Genomic DNA, 27,258 nt, shown 5'->3' with positions numbered 1-27,258 from the left:
TCCACGACAGTGTTCTATCCCTACGACAACAGCAGCAATCATTTGTTGAGGGTATGAGGCTGAACTTTTCTGGTTGTATTCTCTTGTTGAACTACATTGGGAACCTCACTCTAAGCCATCACCAGCCAGACAGGTAAAAAGAATACTAGGGCTTTTCTCCTTGTGTGCTGTGTCCTTTGAATCTACACCAACTATGGCCATGGTTTTCTTAACAGTGGAACACGTTTCACGTCGCATAGGCAGTCGAGGTAGGTAAACTCAATCAAGGACATTCGTCCATTGAGCCTCAGCTCATAATTTACAATTTTGTGTCAAGAGCAAAACGCCATATCCCTCCATTCCTTCCGGGTACCACTTGTGAAAACATCCGAACGCGCCATGCTCCGTCGTCTCATGCCATGAAGACAACCCGCATTACTTGCTGGCTACCAGTAAATCGCACAAAAGAAAAATCCACCTCAATCATGTTTGTCTCTATGGTCGCAATTTTTACCACTCCTAATATTGAGGGCGCCAAGTACCTCCATTCTGGTGATACACGAGCCAGCGCGAGTAGGTTGACGTGTCTAAAGAACAAGTCAGTCATCAAACAATATCAACTCCCTTCGGGCGCAACATACCTCTCTCACGACTGATGCCGAGCTGATCCGCAACATTGAGATACCCATCATCCACCTGAGCCTTGTTCTTCTGGACACTGGCCACCAGACTCTCGTCACCCTTCCAGTCGCTGCGACACAATGGGCAAGTTACGTTTCCATGCTTGGTCTTGGCCCAGATTGTGAAACATTCTTTGTGAAAATTGTGACCACAAGTTGCAGCGCACCAGACGATAGACGCTTCCTGCTTCGCATCAAGCTCGCAGTAGCAGATTGGGCAGTCTCCTTCAATAGGCTTCCGCTTGTCGGACTTCTCTTGTTCCTGTGCAGAGCTAGAAGGCGCGGAAGCAAAGACGGACTGGAGCTCGGTGCTGATCAGGGCGAGCTGGTAGATCAGATCATAAGGGGCGTTGAGCACCTTCTTCATGATCTACAACAAAGGTTAGTACTATGTAAAAGAACGAGGCGTGAGACTTACGAATACAATGTGCTTGCACTGTTGTCCGCCCCTGGTATGATGAGGGCAGGTGCATTGGAGGCGTTTGCCAATATGAACAGTGTAGATGTTACCAGTCGAACCGGTCATCTCAAAGTCCTCTTCAGGGCAAACCTCTGTGCCACATTTGGTGCGTTCAAGCACATAGAATCGCTCTGAAAGCGCACGGCCATAGACAGGAGCAAAGGACTGGGGCGCTTCATTTCTGAACTTGCGCTCTCGCTTCTCTCCCTGTTCCTTTGCCTTTTTCTGTTTCTTGGGTTTGGTCTCTTTCTTGGCCAGGGGGGATACTTGTTCAGATGCCACCTGGGATACCTTGCGCTTGCGGTTTGATGCTGGTGGAGCAGGCTTGATGTCAGTCAAGCTGGTGGTCCTCTGGGGAGCTTGACCCGCTTCAGGTGTCTTGTTAGTTGGTTTGCGTGAAACCTTGTTTGGCAGTGACACAAAAGTGTCGGGCGTGTTAGAGCTCCGAGTGCTCGAGCGAAGAACTCTGCGCTCCATCTTGACGGTTCTCAATTTATTGGAGAGGATTTAAGAAACGTTGATGTTCAGGGAGAGAAAAAACAATTTTGGGATTGTTGGATGCCTTTCCTCTAGGGTACCTCTGGGGAGCACCTTCCTCAGTATACCAAGATGTGAATTGCGTCACCATTGCACCAAGTCACGTGCCAACATTCATCTCAGCTTTCGTTTCTTTCAACGTCACAATGAATAGAGAATAATTTGCAGCCTTTGATAGCTGGAAAATCCTTGAATTCATTCAAAGGGCTTTCTACTGAAATGGAGATATGATGTTGAATTCTTTTTTTGGAAGATCAAGATGAAGCACCGACCACCAGACAAAGGGTACAGAATGGCCACTGATGGAGACTCAATGCTTTCAGTACCTACCTCAAAGGGTTGGTAGCTGGTTTTACATCACATTCACATTCGCGCACAAAGAAAATAACTTGGAAAGAAAGAATTGCACTGTGGCATTGATTTTTCCTATCTTGTTCATCCACTGACCTGATCCATCTCTTTTGCCTGGCTTCATACTCGCTCATGATAGCCTAAAAAAGGAACCCAGCCAAACGCCCCGGAGCTAAAGACCAACCCGTCCCTGCTCTCCTGAGGGTACATGTATGCCCCACCGTTATGCGCCCCCTATACAAAGAAGATAACAAAAGAAATGAAAAGACAGATTGGTTTGGTATGGTAGATACTGGCAAAGGCCGTCAAAGGGCTGCCGCCTTGAAATGGTTCAACGCCGAGTCTATGCTATGGCTGTCAAAGATGTATAGTATTAGACATGAAGGGAATATTGGTTTGTGGCCGTAAGATCATCGAAAGGATGGTATCATGGGATATCGTGTGGTTGAGACCGTGATACTTTCATCGAGGTGTTCGGTTTTAATTCGTAGTAAACCATGGGTGTGGGTATTATAAAGTCGGTCCCCATGATGAGTGATAATGACTGGTGGTGACGGTCATCAATCAAGTAGCAATACGCATTCGCACTGATTGTTCGCAGTGCCTATGAAAGAGTCGCAATAGATGCGCGCAGCTCTCAAGGCAAGGGTCGTCGGTGGCTAGGATCGCGGGGTTGTTGATATCGACTGTGAGATTGTTGTTGTTGAGCAGTCAACCACTCAGAAGTGCCAGTTTGTCGGCCAGGTTGCTCAGCAGGCAACTTGGTATCGCTTCCACTGGCGGTTGTGTGGTTCGATCCACCAGGGGAGCCGGGGACCAGATCGGTCACGGCCTGTGCAATCGAAGCTACAACGTAGCCTCGAAGCTCCTTATCCTCCCGGGTGTCTTCCTTCTCCAATCGGAAGCGCTCGTCTTTGTTCATGTTGGAGCGACGCATGTTCTTGATCTCTTGCATAACATAGAGAAGAACTTCCTCGGGGCATCGGTTACGCTCAGAAGCGTGTTGGTTCTTGCGAACATATCGTCGAGTGACGTCGGTAGCGCCGTCAATAGAAAAGGCGATGCAGTAAGACATCTTCTTGCCCCAGCCCTCGGCATAGAGGCGAGGGTTATCCCATGCCTCCTCACAAGCGTCCACGTGAACCCATCGCTTCTGGTGGTCAGAGTACACCTCGGTCCAGACGTGGTCTTCAGCGTTCCAAACCCAGCGAACACGACCGCCGACGGCTCGGCATAGCATGCTAAAACAGTTGGCCCATTCACCAACTCGTCCTCGTCGAGTTTGCAATAACCGCCAAACATCACCGTATCGAGGGAAGCGTTCGTAAGCTCCACAGTGCTGAGCAGAGCATCGATACAACTCAACCCGAAGGGCACCACAAGCGCTCTCTTCAGGTGTAGGGGCAGTCATGCCTTGGGCGATAGTAGGAGATAAGCATGATGGGCATGGTGGGTTGTTGACCCAACTAAAGAATGATCGCTTAAACCATCTGTCGATCGTGTCAGTCATCTAGCCGAAGGATAGGATCGGATAGAAAATGACGTACCTTAATAATGCCCGAATAACACAATCTTGATAACCCCATTCAGGTTTTCGTCCATCGCCCATGCTCTCAGCTTGAGCTTGCAACACCTGAGTCTCTTCCTCGGCCTCGCCATAGATGCGGTCCAATGGAATGGTTTGCAAAGCCTCGTCAAGCAGACCAGGATTTTCGTATTTGGTTGGTGTTAATGATAAGCTGATGAGGAGGTTTCTGAACTTTTGAGAATCACGATCACCGGCAGCGGGAGGAGACGGGATCTTGGGAAGATGTCGAAGGGCGGCGTAAGATGGGAGAGCAGGTCCTTGAGATCCTGAGGGTCGGTTATCGGATGGAAATGGCGAGCTTCGCATGTGAGGGGATTGATCTCCTAAGCTTGGAGAGCTTTGTCGAGATGTGTTTCGAAGGTCGTTCATACGCTTGTCTCGTAACAAGCCCTCGAACTGAACTCGAAGGTCTCGCGCCCATTCCTCGCCATATTCGCCCGCGGGCGGGTGTTGGCCTGCCATATTGAAATAAAGGTGGATGTTTGAGTGAGCCGGGCGATGTAGTTTTGTAAGTTGTTGTATGAGGTAGATCGATGGTGTTGTTGCCTAGATGTGACCAGGCTGGAGGAGAGATGGTTCAATCGTTGGGTATTTACGAGGCCGTTTGAAACCTCACTTGGAGAATATGTTTCGTCGTAATGTTAATCGTGGAAGGTCGTCGTAAGCAATGGGATGCGTGTCAGTAGGCTTGATTGCCACAATACACGCGTTGACCCAGATGTTTGTTTGGGCCTCTGGATCTGAGCAGAGCAAATCTGTCGGTCGCTCTGAAGGTGATGACTAAGATGTCAATCGAAGTCGTTTCTTTTTTTAGTCGTCGTGAGTAAACCGTTGACAGTTCGTTTGTCCCGAGATGAAGTTGAATCGGTTTCTCGTCGTCGTCGTGGCCGCAGGTTGAGATAAAAGAGAGGAGTTGAACGGCTCGCGAATTGGCTCAAAGCTGATGATACCACAGCGCAGCACAGCAAGCACAGCACAACACAGAACAAAAGAGGAGAGGCAGGAGCAAAAGCAGGCAGGCGATGAGAATCGAGGGTGGACCAGGGGAATAAAGGGACGGGGTGTCTCGGGAGGGTGTGCGTCTTGGTTCGCTCTAGCCCACTCTGGGCCAGAGCCTACGATGGCAGTTTACGCGTCAGCAGTGAGCGCCACGGCCAATGAGCGAAACCGTTGACGGTCTGGGTGGGGGCCGCTGGGCGCAGGGGAATGTACTGGTACAGCGGCCTCGTACTCTTGTAGCGATTGCCTTTGGTGTTGGAAACGGCCACTGGTTGATTGATTGATTGGATTAAATGGATACAGGCTGAAGACATTTGCAGGTTGCCCGTCCTTTGGTAGGTATTTAACGGGACAGCCAGTGAAGCCTACGAATATTGATACGTGCTAGTGCTATTGAAGACGTGTATCTTGTGAGCGTATCTGCCTACAAACTATCTCCAAAGTTCAAATGAAACCTCGTCAACAAAACAAGTCCACGCAACAGATTCATCATCAAAGAGGCGAACCCCCCCCAAAAAGAGACTCCTTCCAGCTACCAGGCACCGCGAGGCACGTGTACGTAGACCTTTTCAAGTGAGCGAGTGATACCGTACACTTCCAATTGCGTGCGTATGTACCTCCCATGTACGTTCTAGGGGAACACCGAACAGCGAAAGACAAAGTGGCGCCTGGCCTGGATCCTCGTCATCAGCGAATTAGCGAGCGTCAGCCTCTAAATTCGTGCGACTCGGAGACAAGTCAGATGGAGAAGGGAACGGCACAGAGGCGACACTGTTTTAAATAAAATATGGACATTTCAGAAAGAATGGGAAAGGAAAGCGAAAATCACCATCTACTTCAATCTGTGGCAATGCTTTCGATGCGAAGCCTCTAAACTCAACGCAGAATTGATAAGCGCGGGGAAAGAAACCGTCAGGTTGTGTCAAAAAAGAATCGGCCGCTTGATCAGTGGAGCCAGACAGGCATTAGGTTCCTGGAGAGAGGACGAGAAAAGACAGAATTCAGTTTCAATATTTGAAGAGATGTCATTGAAACAAAGTCTAATTTAGCAGAGATATTGATATCACAACATAGCAACCAGTAGATATCGACATCAGTTCTATAAGTCATTGTATTCCAGATTTGTCACGGTAGAATGCTTCCATGCATGGCCCTATTCCTGACATTTTCCTCCGGGCAAGCGCCAGAGAAACGTCTCAAGGCTGCTAACGACCGCTGCAATTTTCTGCGAGTCACTCAACCCTGCGGCCTCACAGAACAAGTATCGGTACATTAGCGGGAACGTGCCCCTCGTCGTGGTGGGCGATGACGAGGCAGTGGTGAGGTCCCTAAAAAAAGGCGCCCCGATCAATATGTAGCAATATTACTAGCATCGTGGCACAGCCTACTTTCGTCTATACTGAGCCACGCTGCCAACAAGTTCAGTTTGGTCATGGTCCTACCGAGGAATTGACGCACTGCCGCGCCCTCAACCAGAACCTTATATTATCTCTTTGGATTCGTACATAGTATAGATGGACGCGCTTATACCTTGCCTCTAAGGAGGGAGATTTGTCTCTGTCTCATCTCGTGACGATCACTAGCCACAGCATATGCTGCTCAGTGGCGGTGCTTCCTGGCATCTTATTTCCAGTCCCACACGACTCCACTTTGACTCGCGGCCTCTTGTCCCTTGCAATTCCACTGCCTCCATTGATGTGCATCATAATCCGCTGGCACGTCTGCTTCTGTTTCAACACTTTGCGCATTAGCAGGTTGAGATAAACACGTCGATAAGTTTCGGAGCTTAAAAGTTGTTAATCTGGTGTGGCTTACAGATACAGATGAAGCCACAATGTCTGCCTGTGTTCAATATTGACGCCCAGGGACGGGACGAGATATGATGTGACAACAAACTACTACATATCACTCACTGCTCGTTACCCTGGAATTATAGTACCGAGTGTCACACACTCGATATCGCCTTGTCTAATGTCAGGCCCTCAACTCTCGGAAAAGATATCAATTCTATTCCCGCTTCTTGACCCAGAATTATAGAGGCCAATACATCACGCCGAAAACACAAGATGCTCCTCAACGACTCCGCGGAGATCGGCATTGCATATGTTTCTTTTATTCCGCATTTTTTTTAACCTGATGCTGTTGATCCCGAATCAAACATGTCTTGCTCGTTGGTCCAGCATCTCAAACACCCAAATCTCTTTGAGGAAATCACTACAGAGCATTCAACTTGATATCCAGTTAGACGGGCTGGGCAGTCTTGGGAAAAGAAGCTTAACCAGCTTTGGCGTCCCCGTCTGTCTGCAATCGCGTGCGCTTCTGCCCCTGGAATAAGCGGTCTCGTCCAATCCGAGCATGCGATCTGACAGGCGCCCAGCCCAGCCCACACAGGTCAGGTCCAGTTCCAGTTCCAGTCACTCGCAGAAACCCGAGTAATGCGCTGCGCCCTTGATTATTTGCTTGCCTTGCCTTGCCTTACTTGCCTTGATTGCTTGCGTGCGCTGCGCTTATTACCTAGTAACGTTACGTCTCCAACAACCTGAAGCAACCCTGCGCTGTTAGGACGATCTTGGCAGCGGGACAGTCGTGTCGAGGAATTAGTTCGCAGGGGGTTTGATCGGAGCCGAATTCAATCCCTCCCTTTTCACTTCCGTTTCCTCAATTAATCTAGTACGTATCCCAAACAAACTGGTTGTGATCTACTCACCGTTTCCATAATGGATGTCGCACACGTTGCCTCAAACAGAGAGCAAATCCACTTTGTCAAATCGAGTTGCGAGTTCGTTTAGTTCAGTTCTGCTCAGTTGCTTACTACCAATCATCCTCAGTTGTGGTTTGCCGATCGTTTGCTGCGCTTACGACCGGGGCGTGCGTGCTGAGACACCGACTTCCAGAGCCAAAGGGCCGCGTCATCTGGACGGTCCATGACATTGGCTTGCGTATCTGCAAACTTCAATATCTCTACTCCAACAAGCCTACGCAACGCGATTCTCACAATCGCCACCTCCTGACCGACAATTCCTGAAAACACTTGTAACTTCTAGAAGTTTTGGTGTTTTTCTACTTTGATGGGATTTACGCAGACAGTTGCGGTAAAGATATTGCCAAGAAGAAACATTAAAGCCAAGTCAACGACCAGGTCCGATTCCGAAGCTAAGCATTTCGCTAGTTTGTGCTACGCAAGCTCTTTTCATCACTTTTGATAATAGAAGGCCAGCACATAGATTTATGACCTCAAGTGTGGTCCCTGACTTACTGATCGCCAAAAACAACTGCATCAGAGATAATGCAAGCAGTTTTTACGGTAACTTTCTGCTCAGTTTCCGTTTGCTCACCACTCTCATTGGAAGTCGGACGGATCTTCCCTAGGATCAACTCAGATTTGACTCGTTGAACGATCTATTTCTCCTCTTGGCAGTTCAAAATCTAGTATGACGAGGCTAGGTCTGGGGATATATGCTTGATACGAAACTCTGTCCCGGCATACCCTGGAACTCTCACCATATTAGACTCCAAACCCCAGTTGCTAATCCAGAGATATGAGTCGTGTAAGTTGCAACCAAGTCAAAGCCGCAAGGATGATGATGTCGATAGTTCATACAAACCCTTGTCGTGAACCATCCTGACATCTCATCTCATCGTCCACTTCCCGAAGTCAGCCCCAAGACCATGGCCCATGACCTGACTATACCACAAGCCATTTATGGGGTTATACTGCTACGGTTGCTGTGCTTCTGAGATATACACTCTTTGAAGATGAAAAAGGACCGCCACATTATCGCAAGCCATATCGGCAGCAAGCTCAACACGGCCAAGATGACACCCAAAGTTCTTCAGCCGTCGTGGACGCGCGTTCGACGGGGGTGGGCAGACCAGGCCTTGTTCATAATGCCTAGACATTTTCGGTAAACTCGTGCAACGGCTTAGTGTAGTGTAGAAACTGGAGGTCATGTTGTAACTTGATTGGTGCACTTTGCAATATATCATGTAAGTTTAACAAGAGGAAGAAATCGCTCAGACTGGGGTTGTTCCTTCTTCTCATGACTCCCCTTTGGGCATCAAGTTCGTCTGATATTGAATATCATGACACTCCTCCGATACGCGAGACATGTTCATCTCTAGCCCCGTGAAACGTTAGTACATACTAAAAAAGAACGAGAACCGGGATCTCGAGCTGGGTGAATGCGACGATATGACGATTCGCCTAAAAGGAATATCCATATCTGCACATACACATGTACAGCTGGTTGTAAATGACATGTTTGATATGCTCGCGGTTCAGACATGGGTATACGTATGCAGTAGAAATCCAATATCCCAAAAATTTAATTCGATAGCCCGTATGTGTGTACGCACATTGGTCTACGTAGCCAGTATAACAAACATACAAAAATCTACAAACCAGGATCATGCTTTTTGAGTCTGGACCCTTTGAACGTCCATCATCCTTGCAACTGAGTTACGCCGAACATGTGTCTCCACGATCAGATAGATTCCAGACAGCGTTTTTTCCTTCCATCCCACTCGTACATCTCCATATCTGGATGTAGTCATCATTACTTCCTCCACTGCTCGACGGCAAAGTAGCTCTCGGGCATGTCCACATCCCATGTCGGCCTCTCCACCAGGGCAACCTCGAGAGGCTGGTCTGCGGTGCTGATAGGAACAACACCAAAGATGGGTCTGTACTTGTAGGTCATCCACCAGCTCTTGCGTTCACCGCCAGTCTCGGCGAGTTCGACGTCTTTGCCCACTTCACGGTTCCGTAGCTGAGCGAGTTCACCATCGGCCTGGTCAGCCTCATCGTCACTGATGTCATCCTCAGGTTGGGGAGCGTCTTCCATATCAACGTCCTCCCACTGACCGGCCGTGTGCTTGCGGACCAGAGAGGGTGCAATAGCACCTTGCTCCATCTTACCACCAGCTCCGGTAGAGGGGCCTGTCCTCTTGCGCTTGAGCGTTTGCTTGTCGTTGCTGTCGCTCTCGGCAGATTTAGGGAGATCTTGAGCTAGGTCAAGCATAAGGAGGAATGATACACCATAGATCCAAGCGCGGGAGCCCTCCCAGAAAACACCCTTTGCGTGATCGAGAAGATCCTGCACAGGAGCGGGCATATCGTTTCGGACATTGCGACGTGACCAAGGGGTCAGTGAGCCTTGCAGAGGGTGGAAGGTACGTAGGCTCCACGATGAGGTGATGGTGAGGAGGGTGTAGTCATCGACATGGTCAGCTGCGCCATCAATTCCGTCAATAGAGCTTCTAGGGGAGACCTTGGCTCGAGGAACATCAGCCGAGAATGACAGAACCGTAGCGGCAGAGTGTAGCTTGGGCAGTAGCTTCGCACCGGGGTTACGGATCCACTTCTCAATGTTCTGCGAAATCTCTTCTTCCTCATCCGAAGAGTCACTCTCACCCGATGAGGACGCGTCATCCTCTGACTTGATCTTTTCGCCGTCGCTCAAGATCCAGGTGTCGATATAGCCGGCAATGTCAGACATCGCGAGCATCTTGGAGTCAGGCGAGAAAGCGACCTGCGTAATGGTCCTATCGTAACTACCCAATCCTCCGTTGAGGATATGACGTGGGATTTGTCGTCGTAGGCGTGTTAGTCGTTGGACATTTGGTGAGAAGACGAGTGAAGGTCTAGGAGTAACAGGGTCGAGGGCACCCATGACAACTCGAGAGCCTTCTTGGATTGCGCAGAGCCATTGCGCGTTAGGCGACAACTGCACCTTGGTGGCACCAACTCCGGCAAGCTTTGAAGGAAGCTCGGAAGAGAAAATTTTGACATCAGAGGGCTTGACGGGATCCTGGTGTTCTAGTCTGAAGGCCTTGACGTCGATAGCAGTAGCAACAATCAGAAGTGAACCCTCGTCGTCGATAGTTGCCGATGTAATATTCGAGTCGCCCTTAACGACAATAGTCTTAATCAGCTTGCGGTTTTGGTTGATATCGATGTTTTCGGTCTTGATCATTTCGGTGGCTGACTTTCGAAGAAGCCAGATGTGAACCTCCCTATCCCACCAGCTGACAACGAAGCGGGCCTTTGGCGCGCTCAACAAAGGAGCCTGCTGTGGCAGACTGGACATGATACGGTGATTCTCGCGACCCATTTCCTTCATGGGGATGACAACGGGGTTGGCATCAGGACCTGGATTCACATTAGCCACGGTTTTGCTGAAAGTGATACACGTTAATCTTACCTCCTGAGACAACGACGCTGATTTTGCCACTCTCGAAGGATGCCATGCACTTAACATCGTGGTCGTGGTATCTTCGTCCCCAGACTTTGCTCCATCGAGCTCCAGCGCCGCTGTTCTGCTTGTAAAGAATCGTTCGTCGATCCATGCCACCGCTAAGGATGGAAGTCCCGTCGGCGCTTATTGCGAGACTGAGAACATCCTGCTTGTGGCTTTGAATTCGCTGTGCTTGGGTGTATGTCTTGCCATCCCAGAGGCAAACTTGGCCAGTAGAATCGCCTGAGACGATGTTGCCGTTGGGTAGACACTTGACAGACCAGACGATGATGTCCTTAGCACCGCCGCCTAGGTCCGCGCCCAGTGTCATCCTGCGCAACATGTGGCCCTTTGTAACATCGTACGCTCGAATTGTGCTATCGGAGCAGCCGACAATGGCGACTCTGCGCGACTGGAAGGTGATGCTGACCATCTGAGCCTTCTTGGTTGGCGATCGCAACAAAACTCGCTGGAATCGCAGGTCATCATCCTCAATAGAGTACATGACAAGCTCACCATCGATTGTTCCGGCAACAAGCTTGGTAGAGTCTTGAGATTCGACACCGAGTCCAACCTTGTCGGTTCCACTAGGCTGAGCAGCCATGCACCAGATGTCTCCGTGTTGGCCGCTGGCGTGCCTCTTGGGTCGTCCTGTCTCGAGATCCCATTCCGTAACTGTAGAAGTATAACCTATGCTGAAGAGTCGTGACTTTCCGACGACGACGCGTCCACCGCCGAGGTCTTGGTCGGGCTCGTTGACCCAGACCAACCCATCGACGCTTCGATCTTTGCCGCCAGGCATGATGAGTTCTTGGTTCCAGGAGCCATTCTGAGGGTTCCAGATTTCGATATCGCCATTAGCTCGTCCGATCGCAAGTCGCGCGAGGTTGCCTTGCTGCGCTGAGCGTGTCTTGGGGTGAGAGAAGGCGATGGCGTTGATGGCGGAGGGCTTGTAGGGAACGAATCGACAACGATGGATATCCATTGTGATGGCGGAAACGGGCTTTGAAGCCGAATTTCGAGTCGCGCGGTATTTATTGATTAAGTATTAACTCGAGAGATGCCAAAAATCGGGTTGTAATGGTTGTGCGGATCGAGAATAGTTGGTATCTGCCGCCGCGTAGCCAGGCGTTAAGATCCAGTTCAGGAAGAAAAACCCAAAGCCTCGCGAAGTTTCCCAAATTTTTTTCTTGCAGGAAAATTAAGGTGTGGTCATAGCGCCTCTAGTGCCCCTCGACTGCTCAATGCAGAACTAGCCTACCTGTGGCAGCCGCGACCAACCCCTCACCTTCCTCCCTTCAGCGCGTGCCCCTCCCTTTACTTCTTTCTCTTTTTGGGTCTCTGCTCTGCATCTCTTTTGAATGCGTCACATCTTATCTGATTCAACAAACGTCGCAGAGTTGAGTTGCTCACGCCATTACAGTTAACTTTGCGACGTCAAAGGTTATATTACGTACACAATTTATGCTTTCAGCTTTTCAAGATATTTATTCTTGACAATTCATACCGCATCTTTTCACGATATCCTTGACATCGTCTCCGCATCTCCGAACTCAGCTCTCCAAGTCCCTGCGACCCCAACTATAAAGCTGAACCCTTACCCTCCCGGTGCTACCTCTGATACGACAGACATTTCTACGCCTCCTCGAAAACTAACAATCGCAGTCATGGTTTTCAACAGCTCTTCGCCCTACCCCGAGGGCGTCATCTCCTTCCTCGACACCGACCTTTACAAGTTGACCATGCAATGCGCGGTCTTCAAGTTCTTCAAGGATGTACCAGTAACATATGCCTACACGAACCGAACCCCCGACAAGAAGCTGTCCCGAACTGCTTTCAAGTGGCTTGAGGAGCAGATTGGAAGTGCGTTGTTACTAAGCTTTGGCGGAACTATCCCGTGACTAACCCTGATGTCCAGAGCTCGGAAATATCTCGCTCTCCACCGACGAATACCTCTTCCTAAAGAAACACTGCGATTACCTCTCCGAAGACTACCTCAACTTCCTCAAGGAGTTCCGCTTGAGCCCCCGAGAGCAAGTTGTTGCGACCTTCACTCCCGTTGGCGAGGACACTGGAGATGACTCAATTGTTGGAGATGTTGACATTCAGATTAAGGGAACTTGGGTCGACACGATTCTCTACGAAATTCCCATGCTTGCGTTGACCTCGGAGGCATACTTCAAGTTTATGGACACTGATTGGAACTATGAGGGCCAAGAGAAGCAGGCGTTCGACAAGGGACTCCAATTGCTCGAGGCAGGATGCGTCACATCCGAGTTTGGCACACGACGACGTCGCGATTACCACACCCAGGCTCTTGTCTTCAGAGGTCTGGTCCAGGCTTCCAAGGAAGCTGAGAAGAAGGGATTCCCTGGCAAGCTTTCTGGAACCAGTAACGTCCATCTTGCTATGCGCTTCAACATTCCTCCTGTTGGAACAGTCGCTCATGAGTGGTTCATGGGCGTTGCTGCTATTCTTGGTGACTACAAGCAAGCTACCGAAGTCGCGCTACGACACTGGGTGGCTTGCTTTGGTAATAAGCTTGGTATAGCTTTGACCGACACTTTTGGCACTCAGGAGTTCCTCCGCGCCTTTACACAGACTGTGCAGACCATTGAGGGTGGATTCCCAGCAGAGACCTTTAAGAGGGCTGATGGAAGCATGAAGACATATGCCGAAGCTTTTGCTGGCATCCGACAAGATTCTGGTGACCCTGCTGAGTACGCCAAGTGGATGCGAGAGTTTTACGACAAGCAGGGCATCACAGACAAGAAGTTGATTGTCTTTTCCGACTCTCTCAACATCGAAAGATGCTTGGAGTACAAGAAGGTCGCTGATGACCTCGGTTTCCAACCCACATTCGGTGTTGGCACATACCTTACTAACGACTTTACTAACACCAAGACTGGCAAGAAGTCAGTACCCTTGAACATTGTTATCAAGATCAGCTCGGCGGCGGGCAATCCAGCTGTTAAGATCAGGTTAGTGATATGCGATAGGAGCGTTGATGGTATGAATTAACATAACATAGTGACAACGCTGGAAAGAACACTGGCGATAAAGAAACCGTCGAGAAGGTCAAGAGAGAGCTTGGATATGTTGAGCGTGAGTGGAAAGAGGGCGACGAAACCTCCCGATGGGGCAAGGCGTAAAGGAAAACAAATAGACCAAGATACCAAGGCGCCTATTGCCTATGACTGAGTTATTTCAGGATATTATCGGCCATCATGAAGAATAAGATCAAGATAAACAGCAAACCAGAGATGTACAGCAATGTGAGGTCTTGTGTGATCCTGGTGAGTTCAAAACCTAACTATTCTAAGAAACATGTCAGATGTGCAATATGAGCTACTGGGATACTGAACTATTTGAGCTGCAGTGAGGCCATATTGATCCCATGGCTTGGTTGATGCTGGTCATGGCTAAACCTCATTCGTCAATCTCATACTTATATCCGCCAAGAACTAAACCGTAAGCACAGCCACAACACGTATTGCCTATTCTGTACATTTCAATTGTTCGTATTCATTCCCAAAGCTATCTTCATGACTCTGTACTCCCATCTACCCTCATAGGAATCTCATAACCACTGCGGCCATCGTCAGCCCAAAGTGCACTAGACTCCCCTTCCATATATACAACATGATGAAACGAAAAACTCACAGCAAGTCCCGTAATGGCTGTCGAAACTGCAAAAAGCGCCATGTAAAAGTACAACTCACAGTTCCTTCATACTCTTTCCACAAGAAACTCACATACAAACTCAGTGCGACGAACGAGGCCCTCCTTGCACACACTGTCTAGCCCGCAACCTAGAAGGCTGCTCCTATCTTGCCGACCCCCCAGCTCAGCTCCCAGCAACAGAAACTCGCCGGAGAATAGAGCTGGAACTCATGCACCGCTGGTCCACATCGACGTACAAAAGCCTCGCCAGTATCCCTGAGGATAACCAATGGCTGCAGGAGGACATGCCGCGCTGGGGTCTCAAGCATGAGTACCTCCTGCACGGCATGTTTTCCTTTTCTGCTCTAGAGATAGTTCTCTGCGGCGGCGCTGTTGTCATTGAAGAAGACTATGAGATGTACTATGCTAAATTGGCCGTCGAGTACTACGATAAAGCAAGTCGTTCGTTTAGGGCGCAGCTGGAGAATGTAACGGCTGAGAATGCGCAAAAAGTGTTTATGTTTTCGTTTCTGGCGGTTGCTGTCAACATGGCTCTTGGGCAGTGTACCGCGTTTGAGGAGGTTTATGAGGGTGTACTGGAACGCTTGGTGACGTTGTGGGAGTTGCTCATGGGCAATGCTTCTATTGCCGATCAGCATTTTGACACTCTCATTTCAGGTGCTTTGTCAAGGTCTACGGAGGCGTTAATGCTGAGGACACAGCTACAAACCGAAACACCCACATCTTTGAGCAAGGAGACAGAAGATGCATTGGAGAGTCTGTCTACCATAGTCAACAAAGCCTGTGAAACACCAACCAGTTCCGAAAACACCGACAATTCAAAGATCAATGTACGCATCCAATCCTACCGCGCCAGCTTCTCCGCCATACAAACATGTTTTGTACAGGATTCCAAAGAAATCTTCAAGGGTATAGCTATAGGATTTCCTGCTCTTGCTGGGAGGGACTTTGGGCTAGCGCTCAAGAGTTCGGATCCTGTGGCTTTGCTGATAACTATGTACTGGGGTGTGCAGCTCAATACTTTGGGCAAGATGGCTTGGTGGGTTGGTACGTTTGGTAAGAAGATGGTGGATGAGGTCTCGGAGATGTTGTGGGAGCCTGAGCCAGGGCATCGGATTATGAGTTTACCGGAATGGAGAGATAGTATATCCTGGGCGAGGGCGGAGGTTGACTTGATGCCTTTGGAGACTCCGTCAACATAATGATTGACTCAGGACTGGTAGTTGGGTGGGTTTATCTAACGCTGTATTAGTATTTGTAGTCACCACTTATTCGTCCCTTTAGATAGACATGTATAAGCATCTCAATTCAATTCAATTCATCGAGGCCAAGTCCAAATATGAGTTCGACTCGCTCACGGCATTGCTATATATGGCTTGATCAATTCTTCCTATTCATCTAATCATGAGCTTTGGTATCTAACTAACTATAAACAAACTCTCCTAATCATTGCTTTTCTTCTTATTGACTGGTATGACACCATCGCTGTGTCGTTGTAAATCCTCCTCGACACATCAAACTCTCAAGCATGGTACCCATCATCCCACCAGCGACAAGGCCAGCAGTTTCACCGACTCCTACGACCTGAAGACTAAACTCTATATTAACCCCAGCATCGAAGGTCTTTTCGTCAAGCACTCTGTCAAAAACAATGATGTAGACTGCACCTCCACCCAGACCAGCGGTGAAAGCGAGTATACCCATAATAACTTCTGCTGAAGAGACAAGGAATATAGAATTTGCGAGTAGAACAAGCATCGCAGTGCCGAGGACCATAAACGAGGCTTTGAGACTGGCTGGTCGGAAGAGTAAAATGTGTGTTTGAGAGATGAAGTTGCCTAATTGGAAAGAAAGGCCGTATGTGGTTAGGTATGAGAAGAAGGATGCCGAGGACTCTGGAAGGGGCAATGCCCGTGATATACCGGGGTATACGAGAGCCTGCGCCGCAAATGCTCCAAACAAGGGAATCATAAACGGTCGGAGCATGATTTTGGTTAGATGAATGCGGTTTTTCGTACTCAATAGTCGCGAGAGCTGCTGAACAGGGTCTTGAAGTAGAGTGGACGCATCCTCAATATCATCCTTGGCCATTTCCTGTTGCGCGCAGGGGTAGTTAACCGGTGCTCCAGGGAGAACAACAAAAAACGCCACGAGCATAGCTCCGACGAAAACATAGATGCAATCGATAAAGTCGCGTAGAAACGATTCCAGCCAAACGGTCAGTACAAAGGGCAAGACGGCGCAAAAGACTGCTCCGGCGCCAACACCTGCTCCCCAACCTGCGAGACCAACACGGCCGTAGTAGCGCAGCATTCCTAGGAAGGAAAGCTCCATTGCTGCAGCGGAGGCTGAAGCAAGCGCAGAAGTGAAGATTCGTAACGGTGGTGCAATGTTGGGCGGTGTTGCTTTTGTGATGAGAGCAATGAGAATCCATACTGCTCCTATGGTGAGAGAGCGTATCCAGTAGGGGATTCTGTGGATGAAGTGAGGGAGAAGGAGTTTTGTAAGAAGAGCTGGGAGGGTCTCGATGAGGATGACTATCCAGCGTGGATAAGGAATTATGAGGTAGTTTGCTGAATGTACAATGAAGGGTACAATTACATTGACGAGGCCTGAAAATGAGTTAGTTTAGTATAGTAGAGGATGAGAGGTTGAGTCATGTACCAAGGACTGCGAAACCGAGATAGGTCTGCATCGTGACACTCAAGCGTCTAGCACCTTTAGAAGAGTCCATGATGTATGTCATTCCTCCTCAATTCCATCCTTTAAATGAAAGGAAATAAGAGAAAAAGAAGGAAAGGAGAAAGAAACTATTAAAAGAGTAAGGAAATCTATTATTATAAGAAAACGTAAGCAATACGAGTTCTAGAACGTCTAGCTAGTTGAAATGGTCCGTGGAATATTCTTGACACAGCCCATCTCGTTCGGCACATTTACCCGTGATATAGTTTGGTAATCGAAATGACATATTTAACCCGCTCTCTCTACGAATCAATTCATCACTGGCTTTGAACAAAGTCGTGTATTGGATCAGGAGGCATAACCTGTCAAGTATTGATATGTTACACGTGGGGTTGTTTTGTTCAACCACGGTGCTAAATGATTGGCTACAGCGTATCAACGGCCACTAGCCTGATGTGATGGTTACAGACCAGGACTCGGTTTATATGGTGGCTAAGAGATAACTACAATGAAGATCCCATGATAACTAACCAACTAGTCTAGTTGATGGTGATGAAACTAATAATTATTCTTCATCATGTTTTCAAATTCAACTCGTTTCTCTTCAATGACTAGCTCTTCTCTGAAATGTTACTGTGGTTGTTGTAAATGTCTTCTTCTTCTTCTCTATCAAACCCTTCTTACTCCAGGATGAGAAGAGTCCCCAGCGCAGACCCCGAAGATGCATCATTTCCATCTGCTCAATCAACAAGACCAGTCCTAACATCTTTGATTCCAAGACACCTGAAAAGCTTCAAATGGGTTATTATTACTCTAGCATTTATACTCATCTCATGGATGACTTTTGCAGGATTGGTAATTCAAACAACTACACCCCTTCAGACTCAACTAACACGCAGTAGTTTACTCAACCACTTAATCATGTCTTCTCTACTCCTAATCATGGAACACTTCTCTCCAAAGCAGACCTAACAAGTCTCGCAATTCCTCAAAAGACTTCCCAACCAAGCTCAACCCGTCGTCTACGTCTCTTCATGCCTGCCGATTCACCGCACATCAATCTCTGCAAAACTATCATGTCCGCTGTCGCAATGGGATACCCGATGCCCATCCTCCTCAACTGGAAGCGCGAATACAACCGGCCTTCATGGCATTTTGCAGGTAGTCACATCGCCAAGCTCGAGAGTTTACTAGCAGCCATTCAAGTGCTTCTTGAGCAAGATGGAAGCGAGGACGATATTGCAGTCCTGGTAGATGCCTATGATATGTGGTTCCAGCTTCCTCCTTCTGTCCTGCTGGAGCGCTATCATCGGCTTAATCGTGAGGCAGATGCCAGAGCACAAAAGCAATGGGCGCATCTCAACATCAGCGATGACTTTCCTACACCCCCACCTCGGCAAGATATAATCGTCACTGCAGCAAAGGACTGCTTTCCAGATGCTTACTCTGGTTCTGATCCTCGGTACGAGCATTGGCCTGATTCTCCTATGCCGAAAGACATGTATGGAGACGGCACCGACAAAGTTCCCTGGTCTTTCGATCCAGCGCGCAAATACAAAAACGTTCGTCCGAGATGTGTCAACAGTGGACTTATAATGGGCACAATGGGCGGTTTAAGAAATGCCCTCCAAAGATCAAAAGAAAAGATCGATGCCGTCGCTATGAAAGGTCGACAACTCTGGAGTGACCAAGCGCTTATTGGCGAAGTCATCGGCGACCAAGAAATATATCGCGAGTGGACAAGATACCTCGGATCATCATGGAACGGCTCCTCATCTCTCAACAGCAGAGATACCCTCCCCCACGACGTCCGCACAATCGCCGACGCAGCACTTTCTGGTCGACGCTTCGAATTTGGTATCGGTCTGGACTACAACTTCACCACAGCACCACCAACATGTTCCTCTGAAGAAGACGGATTTTTCATAAAACTTCTCAACAAGACGAATGTACTTCAGGAATCCAAAAAGGCAGGTGTGCCAGGGCCCATTCGCATAAACGGTATACCACCTGAGATACGCGCCATCAACGACACAATCTTGTCTTCTATAAACTGGGGTTCCATCCCTCTGTACACAGACTTTTTCTTTGGTACTACGCCCGTAGCAATCCACCATAATGCTTACATCGGTGGACTGAAGGGTTCCAGACTAAAAGACTGGTGGGACAAGATGTGGTATCACGCCCAGCTACGGCATCTCGTCACGCAGCGTCTTCAGCCCTCATCCGCGCCACCGATCGCAGAAATCGACGGAGGCGAAATCGTGTACGATGCACCCATAAACGATCAAGTATCCAGGAAAGCGCGCGTGTTCAGCCCCCTGGAGCCAAACTTTGCGGCTGTGGACTGGGACGCTGTGTGCCAGAAACCAGGACACGGGGTCCCTTGGCACGAAGAGCTGTTTGGCGATGGAAAGGGACCACTGGAAATAACACGAGGATAAGCAAGGTTAAGCCCTACCGTCGACAATAAGAAATCCTTCCTGTTTAGCTTGACAGCCTTGAATCGTGACATGTATCAGCCCTCTTGGCATACCCCCTTGACGGGCGCCATTACAAATCACAGGGTATCGGTGTAAGCAGCCCTATATGAAAATGACCATTTTCCCTTCTCTTTTAGGGATAAAACGCGTACGCCATTTTCGCAAACACGACCGTGAAGGTGCTAGTTATATTGTGTTAGCGGACGGGAGCCAAAGTCGCCGATGTACTAACGTCAGACTTAGACGCCATCGCTCGAGCTGAATAAACAAGTTTAGGATAAACTTATGATTGTCGATCAGGGGTCCTTCTTACCCGCTCGGGAAACTCTAAACAAGAAAGAGTCTTTCTTTGTTTGCTGATACCTTGGGGTTGGGAGGGAGACGGAACCATGGACTCGGAGCGACGTTGGATGGACAAGAGGTGATGTTGGTGGAGGCAAATGTGATAATCAATACGTCACATAGCGGTAGTTGAGGACGGCAAATTGTTGTGATATGTCTATTCAGACTCGACAGGGCTAATTATGGACTTCATCAAAGGTCAAGGAAAAGCCCCAACCTGTCAATCAGGGTATACGACCACAAAGCCTCATTCCAGTACACGCTTTTACAATACAGACACATAGGACAAACTCGAAACCAGCGTAATAGCTTAGTTCATCTGAGGACTTGATACCTCCTCGCACAATCTGACTATCTCACAAAGGCTTCGCACGAACATCATGTCCACTGCTTGGGGCTCAGTATCCATGATTCTTTCCTCCGCAGTGCCATTCTCTGTAATCATCTTTGCGGTACCGACAAGTCGAGAGATGCAGCGAAGCAGTCCTGACTCGATATTTCGTGTCGCATTGTCGTGATTAGTCACAGTCGACGGCTCCTCCTTGCCCAAGCCAATGGCTGTAAGAGGAGAGCTAAACTTCCTAGCGAATCGGCCAACGTTGGGCGTAGGGTTCGCTTGCATTGCGCTAAGCCCGAGAAGTGAGGCAGCTTTCTTTGGAATGTTTTCGCCCTGCGACTTGGGGTCTGGAGTTGACGCCCGGTTTCCTGCGGGCTGGTTGCGGGGGACTCGTGATACATAGTTGTATGCGACGATGTGAGCATACAAAGCATCGCAGATGTAGTCTGAGCAACCAGGGAAAACATGTCGCAGAGAGGCCCAAGGTACTGGGGGCGCGACGGAACCCGATGAAGTGTTGCTATCGTACGAATGCAACCGGTGACGTCTGGTGGCACTTGAGTCACGACCATGTGAAACGACCTTCTTCCAGATCGACTTTCGGGGGTGCAGGGACGATGAGTCGCTCGCTGGTTCAGTCCAGCTATCGACCGAAGGGCTTCTGACCTTTTTGGAGTATGACCGGATTGTTTCTGTAGTCAAACTCGAGGAAAGCAGCATTGTCTCAGGGAAGCATGCGATTGAAACTCTAAGCGTCTCAATAACATCAGGAGGAAGGGGCACAGCCTTGACCAGATCATCGACAGGTATCTGGGGCATGCAAGGAGGATTCGAATCATTGAGCCAAGATTCGACAGTAGGTAATGGCGAAGGTGGTGGTGTTTGTTCGATATAAACTGTGTCTGGTCGGGACAATGAGGGAGGAGGTGGATAATGATCCATGTATCTATCTTCGTCCTCAATCTCCAGCTCGATAGATCCAAAGTCTGATTTTAACAGAATTGTGCTGTTGTCTGTCTCGTCACGAAAGCGGTGGGAAGAGGTGAATGATTTTTTGGTGTAACCATGGCGGTCGGGACTTGTCCGCGAATCATACACGGGTGTTCTAAGTCGCGGTGTTGTGTTTGCTGATTCTGTCGTACTTGCGAGAGATGCAACCCTGGGAGGGATGACTGGCGCATCCAAGGATTTGGAAGAGATTTGTCTTCTGTGTTGCTTCAAACTCTTTGGTGACTCGTCGGCGTACGAGCATGCTCTATGTAAACGAGGCTGGGGAGCCTTCATCATAACTGTGATATCGAATGTTGACTCCATGTTGGTTGGTGTAGGTGGTCGTGGGGATAGAGCAGCCATCCCTCTCGGCGTGGCTAATTGGTCCCGGTTCACGGATCTGACGTCCTCTTCATCAGCCTCGGAATCGGCGTCGATCCAGCTGTACTCATGTCCTCGCTCGGTCGGTGAAAGACTTTTCGGGGATGGTGGATTGCCACTTGCTGAGGTGAGAGAGGTTGCTGCCGTAGCTATAGATTGCTCGCGCAACTTGATAGAAGGGACAGGGATGCCTGCAGAAGACTCTGACGGTGATACGGATTCCTCGTCTGATTCCACTTCCTCCATCTCTTGTCCTCGGTGTTCGAGAAATGAGACCATTGACCTTCGTTCTTGTATCGATCCCAAGTTCTGCACGAGTACAGACCCTGACTGATAAGGAGAAGCGATAATTCGACTCGATGATGAACTTTGGTTACTGATATGGTTCTCTGCGAACCAAACAGGCCCGGATGGCATACCAGCAGTCATATTCTTGGATTCAAAGAGTGGTTTCGATCTTTCCAAATCCCTCGCGAGCATTTCCGGAAAGCAATCCATCATATCTTCGAGAACTTCGTGGTCAAAAAGCATGGGAGGCGTGTCTGGACGGGGAGTTGGCGATGAAAGAGGCAGCAAGCTTGTCATGCTAGAAGCCGATTGTCTTTTCCAAGAGGTACAGGGTGTCGCAAGCAGGCGCGAATCTAGAGAGAAATGTAGAACTTGTCCGTATAAGTAGGGCACTGGAATCCTCGGGACAAGCACAAATATAAAAGGAAAATTAAGCCCAGTGCTGACGAACCCAACAACGAGAGACACAATCAGTACCGTGATTCACTGTACTTGCATCTGGAACAGACGATCTCAAAGGGCACAGCAACACTTATATGATCTGACTTGGACTGGAACTTAATCTCAAGCCAGTAGGGAATAGTGGATATAAGAGTGGGCATGCAGGGTGAGACAAAACAATCGGAGGGAGGAAGATGGCTTGTTATGCTCTTACAGTAGATCGTGTCGTTCGGTCTAGTTCTGAGTACGTACTGTGCACCAGTGTCAAACAAGAGCCATGGATGAAAACAAGAAACCAGCAAGAGACCAGTCCCGTTGAGAATGGGGGGATCTGTTGCACATGACAGAACCCAGGTAACCACCAGGGTCGTGATACTCTGGCTTGGCAATAACCATGACTATGGCTCCGGCCCCGAGTGAGATGAATGTAACTAACGGCCGCGCCCTGACGAAAGGAATGAGGTGGGAAGCTAGGTGGCGTTGGCGGGAGAGATGATGGTTGCGCCGCGAAAAAGCAAAACAACAGAACGGGGTTATTAATTGTCCAGTTCTGTACCACCAAGCATCGATGCAGCTCTAGTGGGTCTTGACCAAAGTCTTGAACACTGCTGATCCTTGTACTAATCAAAGAGGACGCGGGCAAGATGTGCAAGGGAGAACAAAAAGGGCATCAGGTAGTGTTGCACACCCAAGCACTGTAACTTGCCATCTCGGGACGCTGGGTACTGTCGTGACAGATCTCCACTCGAGATGATATGAGCATGAATACGCTCATGGCTTTCACAGAAATCTTGAGCAGGTAAATGCCGCGAACGGCCATCCGAGAACAGTAGTTACCAGGACGAGTTGAGACGAAGAACAGCGATGATAGGGTGGACTGGCGAGAACAAGAAAGACGACTGAAAACGCTTCCGCGCTCGGATAAGCGTCATCCAGTGTTGCTCTGTACCAAGTCGGTGTCAACAGGGGTGTAGAATCTTGTGATGGCTGAACTTGTCGACGCCAGCAGATTACCAACTCTGCGTCACTGGGATCAAAGAGGTGTGGACTGTGGGAGTTGGTGGACCGACGATACGGGAATAGTAGAATTCAGTAACTTGTGCGTCTGATCCCAAAGTGCCGCCGAAAGCGATCACGAAGAGTGATCATCTTGCCCCGATTAGCTTGATATTCGCGTTGGCTATCGCTCTGTGGCTGAAACGAAGGACTGGCATGCATTCCGAACTCTGATCTGGGCGATAAGTCCAGGCTTGAATGATAATACGGCGACAAGCCCAAGCCAGGTCTAGCCGGACGTTATTGGTAATCACAGCGGGGAAGACTCAGAGCAGTAGCGGGATCTGTGAGCAGGGAGACAACAATACAATGGTCGATGTTGAACGTTGTCAGGGGATCGGAACCATTTGCAGATGCGGAGAATCCAGAACTGTAGTCCGTCCTGACAAGGTAGGGGGCCCCCTGGGATGTGTCATGTAAGGGGGATCATAACTGGGTCTGCCAGGCCTGACATGCGTGTAGGCGTTACGCTTATCGGTTTCCACATGGCCATCATCAACTGCAACTATGTCGTATCTGCAGACAGAGAGTGCAGAAAGTGACGAGATGATGGGCTGGAGTGATATCACTTCTCAGTGCAAGCTAAGGCCATGTGTTTTCATGATGAGGTCAAGCGAAGCGATAGCGTCTCAAAGTTCGATCTGTCACTTCTGTCAGATGGAGACGACATGCAAGGCCTAGAACCGGTTAAGGAACTAGCTCTGGTGCATGTCAGACAGAGTTAAAGTTGGCTATTTGGGTCGTTCTGGTATGTGACGAGACATCCCTCGAGTGACGAATTGCAACGGGACAAAGAACAAGAAAAGATGCATCCAGAGAAGCAATAGGCAAGGCATGATTTCGTTAAAGTCAATTGATAAGGAGCAAGGTAAGGGATGGATGACAAGGAAGTGGATGATGCAAGTGATGAAAAAGCAATGCAACTCTAGATGCCTCATGCAAGGACTCTGCGGGCAGTATGCACCTAATTCCAGGCCTTTGCAGAGGCAAGTGCAGAAGGGAAGGGGTACCTGCCCGCTGAATTACGGGCATTATCTTTGTGGAGTGCAGCCCATGTGCTACTTCCTCTTTTGTGTGATTTCCAATCTCGATTATTGCATTTGCTTCAGTATGATCGTAAGTATTGACGGGAATAACAAGCAATTAATTTTAACACTTTACCAATGCTTCAATTTATCGCAGCTAGTTTAGCAATTAGCTTGAACAATCAGGTACTCAGAAATATCCAAGCGACACGGGAAGGCTTAGGGGGAATAGATCTTAGCTTCCTCCCTCTAATTCAAAAGCTCACGATCCTAGGTCCCGTTCCCCGTCCCCGTCTCCGTCCCCCGTAAGACTTGGGTAAATGCACTGTTGAAGTGCTAATGATATTGCCCCACCCACAGCGACCACTCCATTGGCGTCAAATCAGACGCTCACCGCCCGCGGCTGAATCTGGCACAAGCCTAGCAGCAAAAAAAAGCAAGCAAAACTTCGCGAACAACGTCAAAGCTTGTGCATAATTTAGTTAGCAGCAAACAAGGACAAAGAAAAAAAAAAGTCCCTTCTGCAACTAAAGCAAGGCACCCTTTTCTGATACTTCGTGCAAAACAAACACGCACTAAAGGAATCCTTCATCAGACGCTTTGTTTCGTTTCATCTTGGCTCTCATCAAATATCTAGGTACCTAAGCCTGGACCTTGAAAAAAACTTGGACCCTCGTCCTCATTGGCCAATTCAACAACACCAAGCCTACAAGTCCAGCAATTTACAACACCACCACCAACGGATCCATTCTCCCGGTTTGTTTGCTTCTTCTCCAACAAGCAAGTCTAATTTCCTCTTGGGAAACGAAGCCGTTGTAGAGCCAACTGCATTACATCCGTCCTCGCTTTGAACAATTCCGGCTTTTTAGGTGTCTGTGTCTGTGTCTGTGTCTGTATCTACATCCACTCTCTCGGCAACTGAACCAACAAACATTCCTCACCTCAGAGTAACAGACCTCAGCCTTGTACGGACATACGGATCATTCACTTGGACCACCTGAAACAATGTTATCTCAAAAGTTCATATCGACCGTTTCTGGTCCGCCTCTCGCCGCGAATACCGCCGTCTCCAAAGATGTCGGCATGTATTCTCACTCTCTCGCGCCGTCTCACACCATCAAGTCAACCTTCAAGAAGAGTTCAGCCCCTGTCAACGGTCTAGCCGTCAGCCAGACTCACATTTTTGCTGCACAAGACCAAAAGGCTCATGTTCATGTCTACCCAATTCCAGCTGACAACCACAACACTGCCGTTGCTCCCTGTGCTCTTGTACCCTTTCCCGAAAGGATCCGCTGCTTGGCCATTGTTGGTCAGGTCTTGGTCGTGGGATCTACCGAGGGTAGACTATTTCTTTGGGAGGTTAGTTCGTCTCAGCCCCGTCATTGCTGCACCGTTCCATGTTGTGCACACTTGGGCACCATCATAAAATCATCGTTTATCAATACTGACAAGTGATTCAGACATGCACCGGACGACAAGTGTCGACGCCGCCTTGCCACGTTCAGGCCGTCTCATGCTTGGCCGTAACGCCATATCACATTCTTTCCGGGTCTGATGACTCCAACATCAACGTCTGGTCATTATCACGTCTTCTAGAGCTCGATGCCCAACTTGAACAGGAACCCGATCTGACACTCTCCAATCACCGCGGTGCCATCACAAGTCTAACTGCCAGTCCTGGTACCAATTCGGAAACTGGCATATGCGTGTCTGCCAGTAAAGACAAGACATGCATTGTCTGGAACTATCAGACCGGCCAGCTCCTCCGTACTGTATTGTTCCCTGCAACTCCTCTCTGTGCTCGCCTCGATCCCAGTGCCAGGGCGCTCTTTGTGTCTTCTGAAGATAGTTCCGTCTACCTTGTTGAACTATTCGGTGGAGACAAGCCGTTGCTTGGTTCCCGCAGCACTGAGCAACCTTCCATTGTCGTACAGATCAACACCCCGCTTGCTGTCTCGGATCCGGAACTTGGACTACCATCGTGTATTGCTCTGACAAATGACGGCACTTCAATATTGTCTGGACACACCAAGGGAAAGATCTTGCGATGGACTCTAGCTGAGAATGCTCATCCCACCGAAGTCGCCAATCTGAATGCCTCGGTCACCAACCTCTTCTTCATACCTCCACTATCAAGCGAGCAACCGACCAAGACTGTTACCATCGTGAAACCGAACCTGATCCAAAAACGATACAACTTCATAGCCCAGCTGTCCACAGATCTCGGAGAGAAGACAAGATTTGACCATCTGCTGGAAACCAATGGGATTCCGTCGGAATCACTCGAGACAGCAATTTCGTCCATGACGACTTCTTCAGATGACCAACAAGACGACGAGCTGGCAAAGCAGGATGCCCAATTCCGAAGCATCATCGACAGCTGCAATCTACTTCAAAAGCAAACTAGTTAAATATCTGCCGCAAGCGCACGCCTCATAGAAAATTTACGCTCAAATATCCTAATGTAATCTCTTAGAGCACATACGCATAGTCCCCTCATTTCGGAATGGTTCATGTTGCTACCCGTTCCCTTTTTCTCAGCCTCAACGCTCAATGGTCTCCCATAACACGTTGTACCACGCATGTCGCTGGCCTCGTTCATTGCATATTCTCTCCCAACCTGACCCATCCTGGTAATAGTCAAATCGTACGACAGGTTTCACAAGTATCACAATTCAGATTCTCCCCAACAAGTATTGGACGACGTTGCCTAAAGACC

At 49.0% G+C, this 27,258-nt stretch overlaps 9 protein-coding genes across 9 annotated transcripts, besides 3 other annotated features; 4 read left to right on the top strand and 5 right to left on the bottom strand.

The window, feature by feature from the left end:
* Nucleotides 1-498: 498 nt before the first annotated feature.
* Nucleotides 499-1,596, bottom strand: FPSE_04349 (uncharacterized protein; the record flags this gene model as incomplete). Its single annotated transcript, XM_009257467.1, has 3 exons — nucleotides 499-566; nucleotides 621-1,029; nucleotides 1,078-1,596. The coding sequence occupies 3 exons, from the start codon at nucleotides 1,594-1,596 to the stop codon at nucleotides 499-501; spliced, it is 996 nt and encodes a 331-aa protein (XP_009255742.1).
* Nucleotides 1,597-2,644: 1,048 nt separating this feature from the next.
* Nucleotides 2,645-4,057, bottom strand: FPSE_04348 (uncharacterized protein; the record flags this gene model as incomplete). The annotated part of the gene is made up of 2 exons (XM_009257466.1): nucleotides 2,645-3,497; nucleotides 3,555-4,057. The coding sequence occupies 2 exons, from the start codon at nucleotides 4,055-4,057 to the stop codon at nucleotides 2,645-2,647; spliced, it is 1,356 nt and encodes a 451-aa protein (XP_009255741.1).
* Nucleotides 4,058-4,545: 488 nt separating this feature from the next.
* Nucleotides 4,546-4,583: a microsatellite.
* A 2,470-nt stretch (nucleotides 4,584-7,053) lies between these two features.
* Nucleotides 7,054-7,081: a microsatellite.
* Nucleotides 7,082-9,150: 2,069 nt separating this feature from the next.
* Nucleotides 9,151-11,815, bottom strand: FPSE_04347 (uncharacterized protein; the record flags this gene model as incomplete). Its single annotated transcript, XM_009257465.1, has 2 exons — nucleotides 9,151-10,745; nucleotides 10,798-11,815. 2 exons carry the CDS (start codon nucleotides 11,813-11,815, stop codon nucleotides 9,151-9,153), a joined length of 2,613 nt encoding a protein of 870 aa, XP_009255740.1.
* Nucleotides 11,816-12,497: 682 nt separating this feature from the next.
* On the top strand, nucleotides 12,498-13,982 carry FPSE_04346 (uncharacterized protein; the record flags this gene model as incomplete). The annotated part of the gene is made up of 3 exons (XM_009257464.1): nucleotides 12,498-12,693; nucleotides 12,749-13,811; nucleotides 13,862-13,982. 3 exons carry the CDS (start codon nucleotides 12,498-12,500, stop codon nucleotides 13,980-13,982), a joined length of 1,380 nt encoding a protein of 459 aa, XP_009255739.1.
* A 741-nt stretch (nucleotides 13,983-14,723) lies between these two features.
* Nucleotides 14,724-15,716, top strand: FPSE_04345 (uncharacterized protein; the record flags this gene model as incomplete). Its single annotated transcript, XM_009257463.1, has 1 exon — nucleotides 14,724-15,716. One exon carries the CDS (start codon nucleotides 14,724-14,726, stop codon nucleotides 15,714-15,716), a length of 993 nt encoding a protein of 330 aa, XP_009255738.1.
* Nucleotides 15,717-15,975: 259 nt separating this feature from the next.
* FPSE_04344 (uncharacterized protein) lies at nucleotides 15,976-17,248 on the bottom strand (the record flags this gene model as incomplete). The annotated part of the gene is made up of 2 exons (XM_009257462.1): nucleotides 15,976-17,126; nucleotides 17,179-17,248. 2 exons carry the CDS (start codon nucleotides 17,246-17,248, stop codon nucleotides 15,976-15,978), a joined length of 1,221 nt encoding a protein of 406 aa, XP_009255737.1.
* A 34-nt stretch (nucleotides 17,249-17,282) lies between these two features.
* Nucleotides 17,283-17,324: a repeat region.
* A 906-nt stretch (nucleotides 17,325-18,230) lies between these two features.
* On the top strand, nucleotides 18,231-19,640 carry FPSE_04343 (uncharacterized protein; the record flags this gene model as incomplete). The annotated part of the gene is made up of 1 exon (XM_009257461.1): nucleotides 18,231-19,640. One exon carries the CDS (start codon nucleotides 18,231-18,233, stop codon nucleotides 19,638-19,640), a length of 1,410 nt encoding a protein of 469 aa, XP_009255736.1.
* A 691-nt stretch (nucleotides 19,641-20,331) lies between these two features.
* Nucleotides 20,332-22,314, bottom strand: FPSE_04342 (uncharacterized protein; the record flags this gene model as incomplete). Its single annotated transcript, XM_009257460.1, has 1 exon — nucleotides 20,332-22,314. The coding sequence occupies one exon, from the start codon at nucleotides 22,312-22,314 to the stop codon at nucleotides 20,332-20,334; it is 1,983 nt and encodes a 660-aa protein (XP_009255735.1).
* A 3,230-nt stretch (nucleotides 22,315-25,544) lies between these two features.
* FPSE_04341 (uncharacterized protein) lies at nucleotides 25,545-26,950 on the top strand (the record flags this gene model as incomplete). Its single annotated transcript, XM_009257459.1, has 2 exons — nucleotides 25,545-25,898; nucleotides 26,000-26,950. The coding sequence occupies 2 exons, from the start codon at nucleotides 25,545-25,547 to the stop codon at nucleotides 26,948-26,950; spliced, it is 1,305 nt and encodes a 434-aa protein (XP_009255734.1).
* Nucleotides 26,951-27,258: the final 308 nt, after the last annotated feature.

The sequence above is a fragment of the Fusarium pseudograminearum genome, chromosome 1 (assembly GCF_000303195.2).
Source record: "Fusarium pseudograminearum CS3096 chromosome 1, whole genome shotgun sequence".
Classification (NCBI taxonomy): domain Eukaryota; kingdom Fungi; phylum Ascomycota; class Sordariomycetes; order Hypocreales; family Nectriaceae; genus Fusarium; species Fusarium pseudograminearum.
The sequence above is the reverse complement of the archived record's forward strand: the minus strand, read 5'-3'. Positions and strand labels throughout refer to the sequence as shown.